At 45.4% G+C, this 19813-nt stretch overlaps 1 protein-coding gene across 1 annotated transcript in view; it reads right to left on the bottom strand.

Moving 5' to 3' along the window:
* The window catches only part of ADGRB1 (adhesion G protein-coupled receptor B1), a 204425-nt gene that overhangs the window by 118564 nt on the left and 66048 nt on the right, over positions 1-19813 (bottom strand). The window contains exons 8-16 of the mRNA XM_034067515.1: positions 18440-18541; positions 16852-16958; positions 15858-16052; positions 14813-14881; positions 10932-11040; positions 9929-10072; positions 6940-7015; positions 2323-2425; positions 1110-1153 (exon numbers count right to left, since the gene is read on the bottom strand). Of these exons, the coding sequence (XP_033923406.1) occupies positions 1110-1153; positions 2323-2425; positions 6940-7015; positions 9929-10072; positions 10932-11040; positions 14813-14881; positions 15858-16052; positions 16852-16958; positions 18440-18541 (949 nt within the window). The remainder of the gene's footprint in view (positions 1-1109; positions 1154-2322; positions 2426-6939; positions 7016-9928; positions 10073-10931; positions 11041-14812; positions 14882-15857; positions 16053-16851; positions 16959-18439; positions 18542-19813) is intronic.

A 19813-nucleotide genomic window follows, 5' to 3' on the forward strand; every position in this document is an offset into this window, starting at 1 on the left:
TTGCCCGCCTCTTTGTTTATATGCTACTTAATGGAGCATAAAAGAATAGATTCATTTTTCAGATGCTGCAGATAATAATAATAAATAATAATAATGAATGCAGAGGTATGTGCCAAATGCATGAGATCCCAAGGAGAAAAAGCAGAGAAGAAGCCAGGTTGGTCCTCCAACTGAGATACAAAAGTCAATGAAGTAAAACCACCATTAAATCAAACACTTTGTATCCTTGTCAAGCTCATTCAGGATTTAAGACCACGCTTTCAGAGTGTACTTTTCTAAGGTGCACACTCTCTGACAGCTACATCCCACATGGGATTTATGATCCTGACTGCTTGCCGTAACTTGGGATTTCTTTTCCCCTTGCTGACCATAATCACATCACCCAAAACCTCCTGAACAGCACCAGTCATTGCAGAAATCCTGTCAGAAATCATTGTACTATATCACATAGATATATCATATCAGCACAACATGTACTTCATCACTGCAGACCATATTTGCAACAGTGGGCTCTGATTTTGCATTACTCTCCTTATGGTGCACAATTTGGCGTGAGCACTAAAGAGAGAGCCAAGCTTTGCTATGTCAAGCTCAATTTAGGGCAATCTATGGAAGACTCCACAGTCCTGGCTCTCATTTCATGTATTCCTCATGTGGGGAAATCCAAAATTAGAAGAGTCAAAATAAGAGGCCCCTTTTGCAAAATGTAGGCTGGGGTCCAAAGCATCAAAGGCAAATGCAAACACTCCTCCCTGTGAGCAGAAACACACATTAACATCTCTGTTAGGGCACTGAGAGACGTTTTGCTGGTGCAGGCATAGGATGCTCCTAACATACAGGACCCTTCATTAACTGCTCTGACAACATCTTTAAATGTAAGACCCAGCTCAACTTGCACTAAAAGACACAGTAAGAAGGGATGCATTGGTGTGAAGGAATATGCATTCCTTACCAAGGTAAAGGATTTTGCCAGCCCTGAAGGTGGACGCAAAGAAAAACCATGAATAGAGACAGCAAAGGCTGAGACAGACTGACACATCATTGCTAAAATTGTGATGTTTTCACCCAAAACCCATAAGTAAGAATAAAGAGAAACCCACAGAACTCACCCATCATTTTCATCCCACAGGATGCAGGTCTGGTTGGTGGTTCCCTGCCAGGAGACAAAAAAGGGAAAATGAAACAAATCAGTGCCATGCTGTTGATGTTTGGGGGGACTACAGTTAAATATGGAGGTCCTGTAGAACAGCTTCCACTACTCTAAGCATGGTGTGTCTGTGATATACCAAATGGGCAATAACAGATCTCAGTCCTTGGAATAGTTTCTTTCACCCTTGGCTTGAAAAGCAAGAATAAAAGAGGCTTCAGTTTGTTCTGCATCAACAGAACATGTAGGAAGATTTGTCTCTGTATCTTTCCTGATTTAACTTACTGACTTTCTTCCTTTTTATTCCTCTCCCACAGAATCCTTTTGCTGCTCCCTTCTGGAAAGTGGATCAAATACAACATGTGCTTTTTGTGGGACATGGTGCTCAGAAGAGCCATATCCCTTCAGCAGGTGGTCAGGTATCTTTAAAGCCCCCTAGAAGAGGTTTGCCACTGACTCCAGTTGTGGCTGTGTTAGACCACCCTGGAAAGTCATTCAAGCAAAGTCCAAAGCAAAGACACAACGGATCTAATGTTCATGTTGCAGAGCCTCAGGAGGACATCTGAAATCCACAACAAGAACAGGCCTTGGGGTATATAAATGTCCATCGCATACAGCATCTATGATATATCTGTTTAGGGCTGAGCAGGGCAAGCTTGAGGGGATCTTCCACTGTCTTTCAAAGCACTGATCACAACAATAATATTCATGTCTCCAGTTGTATCTGACGACTGTAAAGAACATTGCAAGTACTAATAGAAACAACCTTTCCCCTCCTAAAGATGGGACATAGCTCATGTTTTAATTAGCACACAGGTATTCTCCCTTGATTATGCCCACAATGAAATGATGTGAATTTGGAACAAGCACTCCCATGTTCCCTGTGCAAGCAGTGCTATCACCCTCCTCCTGCATTGGCAATGCCTGAACAAGGAGCACAGAGTAAGGAAGGTTTTCAGGGCTGATCCATACAATGCATCCTTGGCAGTGAGTAACAAGAAGACGCCAACACCAGCCTAATCTCAGGGCAAGGCCAAGTGCCTCATCAGCCTGTTTTAAGGGAGACTGAAGGGTCTCAGGTACCCATCAAAACCTCCTTCCTTGCACCAATGCATTCCTGATATGCAGAAGCAAAGACATCTATGGGATGGTGCAGGTTCCCAGGAAACACTTACGTTGTGGAGGTGGGAGAATTCAATCTCCAAGGGGGTGAAGAGAGACCGGGGAAATGGTTTCACAGTCACGGAGATGACTTTGGAGTTCAGAATGGTTCCATTCCTAAGAGGAAGAGGGGAAAGAAATGCTTTAAAGGAGACTGAAGGACATCTGCAGAGCAGTGAATCCCAATGCATTTGTCACTGGTGGTACAGATTTTAGTGTAGACAGTGCAAGAGTTGCCCTCATTACTTTAAAATGCCATCAAAGACACTTGCTGCTGATGGACCCCATCATCTGCCCTTTGAGCTCCCCTCATAACCACCCTACATCTATTACTCCAATAATCAGGTCTTTCTATGAACCACAAAGCCACTGGAATTATAGGTTGTATCTATCTCAGGAATAAAATGGTCCTGGACCCATTTTCAGTCCCTGACAGGAGGAATCAGAACTCATGTGTTTTCAAAAGACCCCTCTGTTTTCCCTCTTAAAGGCTGCACTGCAGTAAATGCCAGGCAGGGCATGGTTACCTCTAACAGCATATCCATGGGGCAGCATTGTCTGCTTCACTACTAGAGGCACTGGTGTGCATCCCCATTCTCTGAGGATTAAAAGCAAGTGGAAAGAGGCCAAATCTTTCCTGTGGATGTCTAAATGTCTGTGCCTAGACAAATACTCTGATAAATCTGGCAGCCCTGGGAGATTTGGCTGTCGGGAGAAGCAATAAGGGAAGAGATATCTCCCATACTGAGGCCAAAGCCTTTATAGGCACTTCTTTGGCCACTGAACATCTAAATACATAAGGGTTCCTGGTGTTTCTGCAGCAGGAAAGGACTTGGGTGTTTAAATAAGCAAAAGGTCCCCACAAAAAGCATTGAAAATGCTGCCCTTCTAAGCTAACCATGAAGGAGTCAGCTGTAGAGTGGTACCCAGCATCAGGAAGCTCCCAGTCCTATTGGCACCTATGAATGAGGGAAACCTTTCCCTATCCAAATCTCCACCGAATCTAAAGGCATTGGCAAAATTTTCAGCTTTCTTTCAGGGTCTTATCTTCCTTTTATAGAAGAATTAGGTGGAAAAGATTTGCACTTGTTAAGCAGCAACAGTAGATGCTTAGAAGCCATTATTCCACCAGCACCCAGAGGGAACAATAACATTTTTAGCAGGGTGAAGAAAAAAAACAAAACACATTTTCCCTAGAAAACAACAGAAAAAAAAAGAAAAAAGAAGAAAAGAAAGAAGCAATAAAGCACAAATATCAGTCTACAAAGTAAAGGGGAAAGTCAGTGGGAGTAAATATCAGCTCTAGGCTTTGAAATGTAGGCGGCTGCAGATAGGCTAAAAATGGGAGCTGCTGAAAAGTAAACACCAGTGCATGTCTTCATTAGTATCTGTTGTCTCTAAGGGTCAGTTCGTGGTTCAGCGCTGTTGAATATTTGCACGAGCAGCCTAGATGACACAGAAACATCCTTTTGAAGCCTGTGGACCAGGTGAAAATTGATGGGATAAACAAAAGCAGCAGCATCATTTGATCTTTCAGCATGGTGAGTCATTAGCACACAGAATCATAGAATGGTTTGGATTGGAAAGGACCTTAAGATCATCCAGTTCCAACCCCCTGCCATGGGCAGGGACACCTCACACTCAACCATGTCACCCAAGGCTCTGTCCAACCTGGCCTTAAACACTGCAAGGGATGAAGCATTCATAACCTCCCTGGGCAACCCACTCCAGTGCCTCAGCACCCTTACAGTAAATAAATTCCTCCTTATATTCAATCTAAACTTCCCCTGTATAAGTTTTAACCCGTTATCCCTTGTCCTGTCACTACAGTCCCTAATGAAGGGAAATGGGTTGGACAGAAGGCTTTGTCCAACCTGGCCTTGAACACTGCCAGGGATGGAGTGTTCACCACTTAGCTGTGTAACCTGGTCCAGTGCCTCAGCACCCTCACAGTAAAGAATTTCTTCCTTATATCCAACCTGAACTTCCCCTGTTTCAGTTTGAACCCATCACCCCTTGTTCTATCCCTACAGTCGTGATGAAGAGTCCCTCTGCAGCACCCTTGTAGCCTCCTTCAGACACTGGAAGCTGCTCTGAGGTCTCCATGCAGCTTTTCTTCTCCAGGTTGAACAGCCCCAGTGTTCTCAGCCTGTCTCCATACAGGAGGTGCTCCAGCCCCTGAGCATCCTTGTGGCCTCCTTTGGACTTACTCCAACAGCTCCATGTCCTTTTCATGTTGAGGACACCAGAACTGCACACAGTGCTGCAAGTGAGGTCTCACAAGAGCAGAGTAGAGGGGCAGGATCACCCCCTTCAACCTGCTGGTCGATGCAGCCCAGGATATGGCTGGTTTCTGGGTTGCAAATGCAGACTGTGAAGGTTTCTTAATGGCAAGTAGTCACAGTACAACCAGAAAATATCCCAGTGCATCCAAGAGCCAGGAAGTGCGTCTGAGCTTGGAGGGTGCAAGGTCTGCATGCAGAGCATGGCTCTGCTCTGGGGACCCATGGCCCAGAATGAACCCAGGGAGACTGATGTCAGGGCAAAGAGCTGTGACAGAAAGGACCAAAGGGATCTTGCATGGGAACAAGGAGATGAAGCAAACATCTCTATACACCCCTTCTTCTCAGGATGCCACTGTACTGCTGGGTTCAATTCCACTTTGAGATGGAGACACAGTTCAAAGGAGAGACACAAAATTGATCCAGGTGCTAGAAAACCAGACAAAAGGTTTATGCTGAGAGGCATGTCTGATGGTTTGCTGCATGTGGGGGAGTTGTCAGTCGCCCACCCGAAGGCTCTGTGCCTGGAAGTGAAATTCAGACAAATTCAGCCTTATAATAAAAGACAATCTCCTAGAAGAGAAGGCAATAAAGCATCTGAGCAGCTTGCTGGGGGAGGCAAGAGACTCAGCATCACAGGGAATCTTTCAAGAAGACGAGTTGTCCTTCCTAACAGCACGCTGCCATCCAGCTTCTGGGAACAAAGCAAAACACATCAAGATGTGGCTTGGACAGGAGTTCAGATGAGCTCAGAGGGCTCATAAACAGCTGTAAACATGTTGTTTGGTACATGGGGCTGTCAGGTACCGGGCTGTTGATTCTCCAGCTGCTGCAAGTGTCCTCTGCATCAGTGTCCATATGGGACCGAGCACCACTCACCTCCCTGGTTTGACAAATCAGGTATTGTGTGTATCCCATCCCAGTTGTCACAGCTGCAAAAACCACAGGCTCTCTGCATCCGAGAGGACAGAGTAATGTGTGGATCAGATAAGGACTTGCTGCTTAGGGGAGGTGAATGGGGACAATCAGGAACGGCTCAGCTGCTGTTGTTTGCTGAGTTAAATTAACATCACTCTGAATTGAATCAATGTGGTCAAACCCAGGAACTGGGTCCTTCTTGCTCATGTGTACTCAGGAATAGCTGCTCTCCTTTGTGGCTGTATTTTTACCCTATAAGCAGGTGCTATACAGCTATATGGTTATTTTTAATGCTGTGTCCATTTGCATGGTAGTGGAGTAAGAGGTACAATTCTGCTGCTGCTTCTTCTTTTCTTTCTGTATTTCTTTTCATTTTACTCTCCACAGGTGATTCAGGACTCTGAATTCCCTTTAAAAAGGGACTGCCCTTTAATTACGGAATGTCTTAAATCAGATCTCCTGCAGGAATAGTGTTCGGAAGCTGTGGCTGCTGGTTATCAGAGCTCATTCACTGCTTGTCCAGAGGAAGCTGAAATACCACTGGATCATTTGAGCCAATGATGTTTATTGCCCTTCTGATCTAATTCCCACTGCTGTAATGGAAGATATTACAGAATACAGTTGGCTGGCTTGCTAATTCCTCTCTGCACTCACTCGCAGCTCTTTTGCCACTGTCAGTGCTAAATCTGTAGGTATTTAAATGATTATCTGCGAGGAGAGATGCCCTGGTGTTTATGGTGAATGGGCTCACACTAATCAGTGCAGAACAGATTTAGAAGGTGCCTTAGGATGCTTAATTTACTGCCTTAGTACCAGCCTTAAGGAAAAGAGAAGGAGATAACAAGAGAGAAAGGGAGAGGAGAGAAGAAAGGGGAGAGCTGAGCACAAAAGCTTTGGTGCCTGAGGCAGTTTACAGGCCTGGAACATGGTAGACATGTGCAGCCAGGCGTGCTGCTGCTCTCCTCTCTTCTCCCCAAGCCTGTCTGTGATGCTCTCAGAGGGCTCAGCATGGCTGGCAGCTCCCCAGCAACTTGGGAGGATCGGGGCAGCTGAGCATTCCCCATCTGTCAAGCATCCCCAGAATCCCTTGGGATGAGGAGGGCAGCGTGAGAATCCATTCCTGGAGTGCAAAGGGATGCAGGGAAAGATGTGGCAGTGACAACAGCACTGTGCCCCCCCTCATACCTGGGGTGCACGCTGCTGCATATGGATGGAGGATACCTATAGTGAGTGTTGTCGGTGATGCATGAGCCTGTATGTCCCCACCTGAACACACAGCATCTGCCAATGGGGTCAATGTATTTGAGCTGCAAGTCATAGTCTGTATTGTCATATCCTACTTTTTCCCTGGAACACCAGGGCTCTGCAGCCAAAGGGATCATCAGGAAAGCTGATCCTCAGCTACTCACCCTCCCCAGCAGCCCATCTTACCTCTGGAGGGAGAGGATGTTGCCCACGTTGCGGTACAGCACGGTCCCCACCACGAAGACAGAGGAATCATCCGTTGCTGCAGGACACCAAAGGAAAGGGAAGATAACAGCACTGAGACAATTGGGATGCCACTGGTCCCCATGGGACACCCAGCTGAAGGATCAGGCTTTGCACAGAGGGGTCTCTGTTGTGGCATGGCCAATGCCAGCATGATGATGATGGTAGGATGCAGTGCCTGTTGCCACCACACTGGGTCTCCATTGGCACCAAGGAAGGACTCAGTGCCTTTGGGGTGACCCAGCACCCCGGGCTTCTGCCCTCACACAAGGCTCACCCATCCCAAATGATCGCCCTGATGCTCCCCCATTAAGAAATCCCACTAATTCCTCCGACAGCACCACAGCACATGAATCTGCAGGGCGGAAAGGTCTCTTGCAGCCACCCAGAGGCATTCGGACCCGTCTGTAGCTATCAAACCATCAGAGAGAAGAGCTGCACTTGGGCTGACAAGGGCAGCCGAGAAGGGGAGATGTCCCACTGTGCCTGGTGTGACCCCACAACTCATGCACCACCTCAGGAGGCCATGGTCCCAGATGAGCCTCTGAATCATCTGTGTGACCTCTGGGCACATCATTTGAGCTCCTTCTCCTCCTTGTCCCCCTCTGCATCATGGTGTCCAGCTGAAAACAGCAAGATCTTGCCCACATAAAGCACAAGCAACAGAGGCAGCCCTGAAGCCAAATTTGAAGGGGGAGAAAAACCAAATGACTGGGTGAAAACCAAGGCTGAAGAAGGGGAATTGCCCTGAAGAGGAGCTTCTCTGGTGTCTCGTACTGTGGTTGAATTTATGCAGCTCCTTTTCCATCAGTGAAGAGTAAACACAACTCTGCATGTCCAGCTTCCTCTTTGTCAAACTGGGCTCAAGTCTGGAATAGCTGTTGAAAACATAACTAGGAGATACTGACAGGCTTGCAGAGCAATCCCATAAGCCTTAGTTCTTTAGGAAAGCTGGGACAGCCATTTGGCCTTTCCCATGAATCCCTATGCAAACAAGGATCCTGCTGCCTTCAAAGGGTTTTCCCTCTTTATGCTCAGAAAATGCAGTAGGGCATTTGCAGAAACAATGTATGGGACTGTGAGTACGAAAAGAACTGGGTTATCACAGTACCCTCCCAAGAAGGCAAAGGATCCTGGTTGTAATAGAGGTCGATAATTGCCCCTATTCCCTGTAGCCAATGAAAGGTGAGGTTCACAACTAATACAGATGCATCTCCTCTGTTAAACACTGAGTAAACCCTCAAAATATTACCAGTGTAGGATACTGAACAAAGCAGAGACAATAGAGCCATGGGTGGTATGCAGGAAACCATGAAGAAGTGAAGACCAATGGGAAGCTGGGTCTTCAGGATAGATGTTACCTTTGGTTTCCACAGTGACTACTGCTCAGGGCCCCTACAACAGTGTGAGGATGTTTCTAAGACAAATCTGAATAACAGCACCATGGGGCAGCAGATGAGGCTGGTCCTCAGCCCCTTAGGATCAGCTCTGCCTATGTCTGGTGCCAGCAGTTTTCCAACAAGTGATTAAAGGTCATCAAAGGTGAAGGTTCCACAACAACCTCAGATAAGCTGTAATAAACCCCCCAACATGCCCCAACTTCTCCCAGGGAGTTAACGCTGTCTTCAAGGCACAATCAAACACAAGGAGTGTTTGACATGGTCCTTGCTCTGCCACTGTTTACCCTTGGAGGTGTTACTTGGTTGTTTTTGGCCTCAGGCTCCCCAAGTAGAAATGATGGCTGTGTTGTTTTCATCCCTAATAGGGAAGCCCATGACAAGAGCTCCTGGTACAACAAGAAAAGACCACAGGTCTTCTGACAGTAACAACTCACAGTCTCTGGTGCAGCAGCAAGCACCTTGGTCTATCAAGCCACTAGGACCACAAACAGCAAGCACCGAGGCATCTAGAAGGAGAACACACCATTTCCCAGCAATAAGCCCAACTTAAGGGTCCTGCTTTTGAAAACTCAGGGCTCAATCCTGTCTAACACTAAAGTTCTCTGCCACAAGATGAGCACTGCAAGTGTGTTGGTTCCTGTGATTCCCATCCAGGTAAAGACTCCAGCAGAGCATCCCAGAGCCCTTCAGGTCAGCTTGACTGATACACCCAGCACTTCCACACCACACTCTACCTCCTTCTGCTGTGGAGTCAGTGACCTCAGTGATAAATGCCCATGCATTTAATTTCTGAGGGCAGTAATCTGCCATAAACCCACAATCTAGCAAAGCTTGTCCATGCAGAAGACCCAGACCCATTGATTGCTCTATCTGGAGCACTTACCCCCACTCCTTACCCTTAGATGGCCTTATCATAGCTAGATCAGCTCTTGGAGTCCATCTACAGCATTGTTTGCCTATATGGCCATGGTGATAGGTGGCAGAACCATGGCCCTATAGCATCTTCCTTTCTTGCACTGGTTTATCATTATTATATGGTACCCACTGAAGCAACAGCTTTTCACTGCCACTAATTGTAACCCAGTGTATTCAGCGAGGTATGAGAGACTCCATTAAGCACCCAACATGGCCCACAGAGGATTACAGACTCAGCTTAGCACCCACATGCATCAATGACAGAGTGACCCAGAAACACAGGGATGTTTCCATTTCTTCCCTTGGAAGAAGCAATCCTCAATATGGCATTGCCCTAACTTTTTGTGTCAGCTCCTGCTCTTTCCTAAATATGCTGCTTATTTAGAAGATATACATCCACATCCAGGTCCTAAACCTGTTCCTGAACTTTTGCAAGGAGTTTAGGTTTGATTCTTGCTCAGATCATACCTAAAAGCCTTGTTTTAATTCAGCAATGCTTTTTGTGATCAAGCTTTTGTGGGCAAATCCAGCCCACAAAAAAAAGGACAATTTGAAGACCAACCAAATGGAAGGAAAGAAGACATTTTCTTTTGGAGTGCCCTGGTTGTGCTGCCTACCTGTCAGCCCTGAAGACAGGATGCTCTTGGAGACAGTGACCTTGTCCTCCGAGTTCTTGGCCCAGTCCACCATGCCCCTCCAGCCTTTCATGGGGAAGGTGATGTCAGTTGCTGCATTAGCAGGCATTTTGTGAATGCCGAGGACTAGAGGGAAGCAAGGAACAAAAGCAGTAAGCATAACCAGCCTCAATACGTTCCCATGTGCTGAAAAACCCATTGGAAGCAATAGCAGGAAATCAGAGAGCAGAACAAGTGAGGCTCAATCTCAATAGCTGTAGCAGTGATGCTAATGTCTATGCATGAAAGAAGATGACACAAGCTATTAGGGCTCATGCCTCTGTTCATTGAAAAGGACCTGCCTGCACTAAACCTGGTCAGTCTACTCCAGCTCTTGTCTCCAGTAGTGGCCAGTAGCTGCTGTCAAGGTGTGAGGAAGAACAGAGCAAGGCAACTCTTGGGTTGTCCTCCCAGCTTCCAACAATCAGCAGGACTTCCTCAGTTAGTGGCTGTATCCAGATCATCAACTTTAACAGCCACCAGTGGACCTCTCCTTTGTGCATTTTCCTAAGCCCATCATGAACCCATCTGTACTTCTTGGCTTCTTCAACATCCTCTGGCAACAAGTCCCATGCTGTGATTGTGCATAGAGCATAAATCAAATACTGCCTGCTGTTTGCTTGCTGCCTGATCAGCCCATTGCCTTCTCTGTGGTTGTGTTAAAGAAATAAGAGGAAACCACTAATTCTGCTCAGTTAATCATCTGTTCTCCATTCATGCTTCTATAGATATCTCTCAGATCTCTCTGTGGACATCTTGCTGAAGTCCTAACTTGGAGAAAAGCCACCTCATCTTTATGAATATCCATGCATTTCCCAGACCTTTACATATTCCACTGCCTTCTGCTTTCCCTCCTTCCCTCCCCACAGCCCAGGTTATACATATTGCACTGTAATTACAGCTTCCTGGGGTCTCTGCCCAACATGGGGAGTGCAAATCCACTCACCGAGATTGTCTGTCACTTGGTAGGAATCCCGGAAATCCTTCATGCGAAAACCAATGACATCAATGAAATCCTCCATGAGCCTGAACAGCTCCTTGGCATTTGGTCCTATCTGCAGAGAGACAGAGAACACTTAGTAGCATAGATACTAATGAGCACAGCAGGAGTTTCTCTGAGGGCAGTGGTTTCTGTCCTCACATGTGTATTGGAAGCGTACTCTGATTATAATGGAGTATTATGGTGCTGTGAAGAATGAGGACTGAGAAATCCTAAATGGAAGCCTAGAAAAAATAGAAAGAACAGGGCAAGAAATGGCAATATAACTTTCAGATTGATAAAACTTAGGGTGGAGGGAAATATCTCAAAGCAAAGGGAAATATCTGAGACATTCTGGAGCAGAAGATAACCTATCCATCTCTTTTCCTTCCTTAGGATTACCTCCACTAGCAGAAACCCCATCCAGAGCAGATAAGATACTGTTCATCATAAGATACATGTTCATTATGGTCCTGTTCCTGTTTAAGAAGAGAAATGTGCTAGGACAGACTCTTAGCAGCCATGCTTTAATGCATGCTCCACTTGCTTTCCAAGTCAATTGACTGGAGTATTTGGCCCAACCTAGTTGTCAGGAAGGCAGAGGCATTTGCAATTGCACTTCCAGACACATCATGCCAGAGAGTGAAGATTTCCCCATGTTGATATATTGAAGGTTTACCCTTTGTCAAAAGCTTTTCCCAAGCCTTAGACTTCCCTGAAACCTAAATGTTGTGATACTTGATTTGGGAGACATATTTGGGCTACTTCTGACAGTGTCCAGGATGTTATCTACTGAGAAGGAGCCCAAAAAACATTACCTTCCACCAGGATAGTTAAAAAGCAACCACACCAAAAGACCTCCATAGTCTAATGTTGAATCCTAAGCACCAGATCACATAATCCTATCCACAAACAAACATCTGGTTTTGAGCTTTCCTGTTTTGCTCTCAGGATCTCACTCTCCAAATAACCAAGTTGCTTCATCTTGGGCCCAGTCTGTCTTGGATCTTCTCTGTCTCTTTTGTCTTTCCTTGTGTTTCCCCAGGGATGAAGATACTGGCAACACTTCTTCTTTGCCTGCATTTTGCCAGACTAACACAAAGCTGTTAAACAGTAACTAGTTTTGCAGTGACATGTTTAATAAATGATAATCCACTTGAAACGAGCTGTGCTGACTGCTTATCTGTTCCTCAAAGCACATTTGCCTCCAGGGGCTTAGCAAATACCATGGGAGGCTGAATAAAAGCAGTTCAGCTTCTTATATCTCTTCTTTCCCACAACTTTCACAGTGTTTTCAGTTCATCACCATAATCCAGACCTTCTGAGGTGTCAGAGCAGAGCCAAAGGGACAGCTGGGGACAAGCAGGACAGCAGGATGGGATGGAAGCAGAAGGAAGGCTGAGCCATTGACTGTACAGCAAGGAGCACAGGGGTAGCCATGCGTGTCTCTCTATCTAAAGAAAGCTAGGTAAGGCTAAAACTGTACGAGGATCAGATCAGAAAGCTCTGCCAGTACCGCAGGTGTACACAGAAGGAGAAGTGACTGAGGAAGCTATTTTTAACAGTGGACTTTCATATTCTATTACAGTTTGAAATCACAAGGTCAAACTAACTCCACGCTACACTGGCCATTGTCCTTGATGATTTTGTCATATAATGACCAACCAAATCTTCTCAAAACCCAGGTTAGCCCTTCTCTGAATGCTTTTTTCTGGGTTCTTTGGGGTTTATTTTCCCTGAACCATACTTCTGCCCAGGGGGACACAGGGTTTTGGGATGCAACTCTGCAGTGAAGTTGGGTTTACTTTTAACAAGCAAATTGTGAGCCAAAGACCTTGTTTTAAAAGAACTGGTTAATCTTACGAAACATGGAGTGTTAGTTTGGTCCCACAGCTTTTAGGAAGGAAGGACAGAGACTGCCAAAACCTCTGTTGCCATCCAGTTCAGGAAGATTTCTGTGTCTTAAAGTCTTGGTGTTGGGCTTCATGTTGGTTCCCACTGAAATACATGCCAGGCAAATATTGTCCCCATGATGGTTCCACTCCTTGTGCAGGTGATGCTGGCAGCATGCTGGGCTGTATCTGTCTATAGGTGCAAAGAGAAGGTTGTACGGGGAAAGCTGGTGGGAATGAATTATAACTGAGAGTAAGCAGCAGCTGTTTGTAAGGGGATCAACAGGGTTTCCCTGTTGTCATGACAACTTGACAGTCTCTTCTGCACTCTGCTGAAATATGTACACCCACCTTTAGGCTTGAAGCTGAGGATTTGGTCACAGACTCGTGGGGTAACAGGCTGATTCATTTTGGTCATCTGGTCCAACCTGCCTGTTCAAGCAGGACCACCTACAGCCGCTTGCCCAGGACCATGTCCATATGGTCCAATATCCCACCTGGAGGCAGACCATGTCATCCTCTTCCAAATACAATGGGAAAACAACAGATCTCAAGGAGAAAAGAGGAGAAGAACACTTTCAAAAGCCTCAGCTCCTGGTGGAGTTTGTGTTGCATGAAGGAAATGTATTCAAATCTTTGTCTCATGTTCTGGACTGCCAATGATTGTGCCAAAAGCTGCTGTTTAGAGTTTTTCCCAGAGGCTTTCCTGGCTGGTGTGGATATAACTGGATCCTGGGGATTGCTTTTTGTGCTGAGTGCTCTTTTCTTCTTTGCTTGCTATTTCCAGACGTCTCTGAAGAATTCTGCAGCAGCAAGAAGTGGTTAAAAAGGAGCTTTCCATGTTCTGACCTGTACCTCCATGTACCTCCACAGTACTGTGATCTCTTGCTAAGGCTGAATTATATTCCTTGTCCAGGTTATTTTGTACTTTGAGCTGGTGTTTGTGTCCAAGGTACAATATCGAGGAATGGATGTGGAAGGAATGAGCTTAATCATGGGCCCATTCACCTGAACTGAGGGTCTAAATCAGAACTATTTCACTCTGATGCAATGCCCAAAAGCTATAGTGAGATGACAACAGCGGGTATCACGAGAGGTCACCAAGGGAATGGAAAAGGGATAAGGAAAGGTCTGTCACAAGCCCAAGCAGAGAGTGCAGTTGAAGAGATAAGGGCCAAATAAAACACAGATAGAAAATCAAAGAACATCTTCCCCAATACATGAGAGTTTAGCTACAGAATTATTCAACAGGATCCCCAACACAGGGAAAACAACAGAATCATAGAATAGTTCGGGTTGGAAAGGATGTTAAGGTCATCTAGTTCCAAACTAAAATATAATACAACCTTTGCTCAGCTCATGTGGAGCAGAACCAGAATCTCAGCTGAGCAAAGCCCAGTTCTGAACTATGAAAATCCTTCCTATCCTGAATCATTCTAGCCAGGAACTCAAACCCACGTAATCCCACATCTTCATCTTGGCAAGAGGAAAGAGTGGAATTACAGCGAGCCAGCAGGGTTATCAATCCCAAACCAAGCCTGACCTCTGCAAGCTACCCAGAATTTGGTATTTACCACCAGTTTTACACTGTTCTTCATGCAGAAGCTCTGGCTTAATTCTGAGATCCTGTTGATCACTTAATAACTCCATAAGTATGACTCAGCCTGGCACAAAGCTCACCCACATGATCAGCTGCATGAATCAGCTGATTGGCAGTGAACTCTGAAGCTGGCTATAGCTGACTGCCTGAGTTGTCTCTTTCATCACAAAGATTTATCCAAGAACATCCATTGGTGCATGAACAAGGTATTTTGTGGTCAAAACAGATGCATGTTGCACACATTGCGGACAAGAAGAGCTAGAAGGTCATGTAAACACTTGGAAGTTCCCCTTGTCATGGCTTAAGCCTATGCTGAAAGCTTGTTTTGTTTCAGGGAAAGCACTGAAAATCCATACCAGCTGAGCTTCCTCCCATTTTTCGCGGTTTTCATCCATTAAAAGATTGCTGATGATCTGGACAAAGTTCTGGAGAAAGGAGACAAAAGAGGTAAAAAGAGGTGGTTAGGCAAATGGAGCCCAGGCTGGGAAGGACACAGGAATTCGTGAGGAACATGTGAGAATCATCTCTTCCCATATTTCCATTCCCAAAGGGTCCCACAACATTTCACAAGTCTCTGACCTTGAGGATGTTAATAGCATAACAGGTTGTAATAAGGCCTTTTTCACTATGACTACTGTATCTGGTAAGACATCGGACTGGGAATATGTCCCATATCCACATTACTGATGGTTTTTAAGAACAGATTAGGGAAATGTGTGACAGAAACTTATTAAAAACAGATTATCTTGCCCTGTATAAATCCCTTCCTATATTATTTTTTACTATTTCTGTTATTTCCAGCATAAAGAAACTTTATGATCCTCTTTAGTCCTTGACCAGGCAAGAGAAGCTGTGATTGATCAAGAGGTTATCTTTACAGTGCACTATGAGAAGGAAAGAGATATTTCAAGATCATTTATTTTCTTCTTCTGTTTTTACCACCCTTTGCAGATCCTGTAGGATCAGTTTAATGTTTCAAGCCATTGGGTGATAGCATGCCCCAAGAGTATATCTTGTAGTCATTCTGCATGGAACTGCTGAAAGTAAAAACGTGGGATGAGAAACCATCAAGGCATTCTCCTATATCAGAATCCAGGCACCAAATACTACAGGATCATCTTACCTCTAGTCATTAGACTGAAATCCCTTCCAAATAATGCTCTCATATCAATTAGACCCTACATTAAAGGGCTATCAGGTTACAATAGTTCAGAGTGACTTTGGTTTTCAAGTTCTTAACTTCAAGCAAGGGAGAGCCACCTCAAAAGGAGAGTTTGTTAATGCACAAAGACACTCGGGCAGCAAATACTCTGTCTTTTCATCAGCACTGTAATCAAACTCTGAGCACGCACACACATCTGCAATCTGGCCTTGGTCTCCAGCATATGCATCCCAGCTCACCTGCACATCCCCAGAAGTTGGGCTGTAATAAGCCCTACGGAAGATCTCTGTCACGTTCCTGAGTACGTCAATGGTGGACAATAGGTCCCCGCTGTAGCTGGTCCCATCCTGGGAGATTTCCACAAGGTTTTGGAGCACATCTGACAGCCCATCTCCCATAAACCCACGCTGAGCTTTGGAAAGATGCTCCCTGGTCTGAGAAAGAGAATGAGAGATGACAAACTTGAAGGACCAAGCCAAGTTAATAAGCTCAGTGAAGGAATTGCTGGGGGAAAGTTCTTGACTTTCCCTGTAATTCAATGTGCACATTAGATGAATCTGACAATCTTGGCTGGCCTGAAAGTCTGTGGTATTTCAAATGTAAGAGAGCAGAAGTGAAATTTGCTGCATGCCCATAAAGGAAAGGTTGTGCATAGGACCAGAAGAGATTATTCTACTACACAGACGTTATTCTGTTCATAACCTAAAGCCAGCTAACAGAATCTTGTGTTCTTATAACCAATTTGGTACTATTTGTAGCTTGTCCTGAATAGGAGAGAGTGGTTATCATAAAGGCAGTTCTGTTTAAAGGCAAGCCACAAGAGACCAGCAGGAATTCATCACAAAACTGAATTTAAGACCAACAAAAAATAAGTGGCTCATTTAAAGGTGATACAGTTACAGTGATTCGTGCTGATAATGTGATATGAAAGGCCTGGTAGAACTTGTATTCTGCCAAGCTAGATAATCAAATACACAGTGAAGAACCATTCCTTGTCTATACAGTGAACATGTTTCATAAGTTAAGCAGATAAAAACAGTAAGAGAAAAGAGACAACATCTCCCTTTCACATGGAAATCAATCATAGACTCATGGAATACCAGATTGGAAGGGATCTCAAGGATCATCTGGTCCAACTTTATGCTGCTTTCCTTCCTTTTTTTAAGTGTAGCAGCATAACAAGCATTTGGGGGGACCCCAAACCTGCTGAGATGAGAAGCTCCTCTGTCTTACCATCATCTGTATGTTCCTGTAATCAATAGAAACACACTTGATGTATGTTGGAGGGTCCCAATAAGCTATCCCTTCTTCATCTAAAATGCATCTTCGAAGGATCAGCCCTGGAAGTGGAAAGAAACAGGGTGAGAAGCAGGATGAGAAGCCAAGCACCTTCATGGAGCTCATCCAGAATTGGTCAGTGCATCCATGTAGGGATACCTATAAGCACAAAGGGCATCTGAAGATGCCTGAACAACATGCACAAACATATAGGAGAGTATTATTATTTCCTTCTGCATTTTCTTATTGAGGGGCAGGAGAGCAAAAGGAGAAGGGAACAAACCCCAAACCTAACACACTGGACACTGAGTGAAGGTGAAAAGTTTCCTCTGCCCTAGAGGGCAGCTGTGGTCCTGGTTAAGGAAGTCCCACGAGCCTCCCCAGGTGGCACGCTTTGGTACTTGCAACTAAACCAGCCACAGTGACTTGTGCTGCCTACACAGTCTTGGGGAAAATAAACACCAAACAGCAGCATCTTTGCATCAGCTGAAGAGCTCTACAAGCTGCTTGCAGTCCTCCCCCAGGTCTTTCCATAGCTTCAGACTACAGTGGGTTTTGCAGTGGTAATCACATGCCTTTGTGATGCAGAGGAACAGACTTAGCAAGCAGCAAAGAGGAAGGGAAGAGTGATCACCTTTCCCAAGCAATTATGCTGCCATTTGGAGAGTCTCTGAGGAGCAACTTTGCTGGGTCCACAATTCCATGACTGCCACTAAATGATTCGGTGACCTTTCTATGGCTACAGCCCTTCTTCTAGGCTAGCATTTGGGATGACATTGACTCCCAAGCTATGTGATTTAGATCTGCAGGGTCTTTGTCTCTATCTGACAACCTCACTCAAACAATGTAAAAACCTTTATGCTCATTATTGACCCTGCTGCCCCATTTCTGTTCCTTCATGGAAGTTAGAAACAATCAACTGAGGACAAGCTCCATCAGCATGTCTCCTGGAGCTTTCTTTGCACTGTTTTCCACTCCTTATGGGAACACATAGCTATAGTCACAACAGATAGCACGACAGATAAAGTCATAACCTATCTCGATGCCCAGTTCCTACCACTTCACACCACCATGATCAGACTGTCAACTTGAGCACCTGAAGAAGTGTTTAGAGAGCTGCTATGGTTTCTAAGGTGAGAAAAACTGCTAAGTGTGAATAAACAGTGAAATTCAGATTCCTGCTTTCAGATATTAGCTTCTTTTAAGGGCGGTGGAGAGAAATATAACACCCAATTCTAGGGGACTTTAATAAAGCTCTACCTGCTTTTGCAGAGCTATTTGTGGATAATGGGGAGAACATATCACAATAACTCTTAATTGCAAAGCTGTCCCAGGGTTAGGCAGTAGGTTTATGAGACACCCCATCACATTCTCTAGTATGAACCAAGAAAGACCACAGAAACCCAGCTCTGTATGAAGGGAGGGAAGTCCATTTGCTGGTCCTGTCCTCCCACAACCAGGCTCTCCTCATCCAGGAGGCAAAGGATGACAGATACCCCAAGGGTGGTCCAGGTCCACAGCCAAGGCATGCAGTCATCCTTACCGGTGGCATTGCGAGGACACCGGACAGCAGCAGCATCCCCAGCAGGCGTCTCTTTCCAAACCACAGGGCCAAGGGTTTCCTCGTCACAGATTTCATGAGGCTCTGCAAGGAAGGAGAAACTCCATTGGTAAAGTCTCCTCTTAAGTGATGTGGAGAAGGGAATGGGAAGAGGAAACAAGGGAGTGTAGTCTGGAAGGAACAGCACTGAGGAGGTGAACTCCCATCTCGAAGCTGCTTTGTGCATGGCCTCTGACAAAGCCATCTGATCTCACTGACTTTCCTCTGTCTGTCTGTAAACTGGGAATCCTTCCATCCTGAAGGTAACAACCTGGTAATGTTCAGTAGCACACTTGTGGCAGCTCTTGCAAGAAAGCTGCTGTTGCTACACCCCACTAAAGAGTTGGGTGTTTCTTTTCATGAGCACCCTTTCTGCATGAACTCCCTGGGTCCAGACTCCCTCCATCCTTCAGGATCACCACCTTCAGGGTTGGATGTATTTAAAATGAAGCTTGGCATAGATAAATTGAAGTAATAATAAAGGAAAGAGACAACAGGTAGGTTAAAAGACATATTGTAGAATCATAGAATAGTTAGGATTGGAAAGGACCTTAAGATCATCTGGTTCTAACCACCCTGCTATGGGCAGGGACACCTCACACTAAACCATGTCACCCTACTAACACATACCCCCTGGGTGGACTTCATTCAGGTCTCTGTCTTATGCTATGACACCAGGAGAAGGTCTGAGCACCAACAGGCTGGATTTATATCAGCAGAGCATTTACAATCACTGCTGCAGAGTCCAGGAGGCTGCAGAAATGTGTTTTGAGACATCACATTAAAACCCCATTGGAAGCAGGTTTTCGGATGCTTCCATCTGTGGAAAGAACTGAGTTGTCCCCAGAGTTGGTGGGACCTGGGAAAAGAACATTCACCACAAGAGAGCTTTGTGCTGAGAAGCTCATCACTTAAAGTATGTGAAACGGAGGTAGCCATGAGGATGGTGTTAGAGCTTTTTATCACTCCTGAGGGTGAGGGTCAGGAGGAGAAACACCTTCATTTAATGGTTTTTGATGCAGATTTTATTTGCTGTGCAGGTGAAACTATCAATAACAAGGAAGCTGAGTGTGTGCCTGCAACTGGTCAGCAAAGGCAGCCACAAAGCCAAAGACAGGATGTGGAGCCTGGCAGGTACCTGCTGAGCTTCCTTCCCATACAGGAAAGTGCTGCCCCTACCAGGGTCCGGTGGTTCCAGTAGAGACACATCAAGATTGTAGAGAAAATGTTTATAGAATTACAGAATGGTTTGGGTTGGAAAGAACCTTAAGATCATCCAGTTCCAACCCCCTGCCATGGGCAGAGATACCTCACACA

Source organism: Melopsittacus undulatus, chromosome 1 (genome assembly GCF_012275295.1).
Source record: "Melopsittacus undulatus isolate bMelUnd1 chromosome 1, bMelUnd1.mat.Z, whole genome shotgun sequence".
NCBI classification, from domain to species: Eukaryota; Metazoa; Chordata; class Aves; order Psittaciformes; family Psittaculidae; genus Melopsittacus; species Melopsittacus undulatus.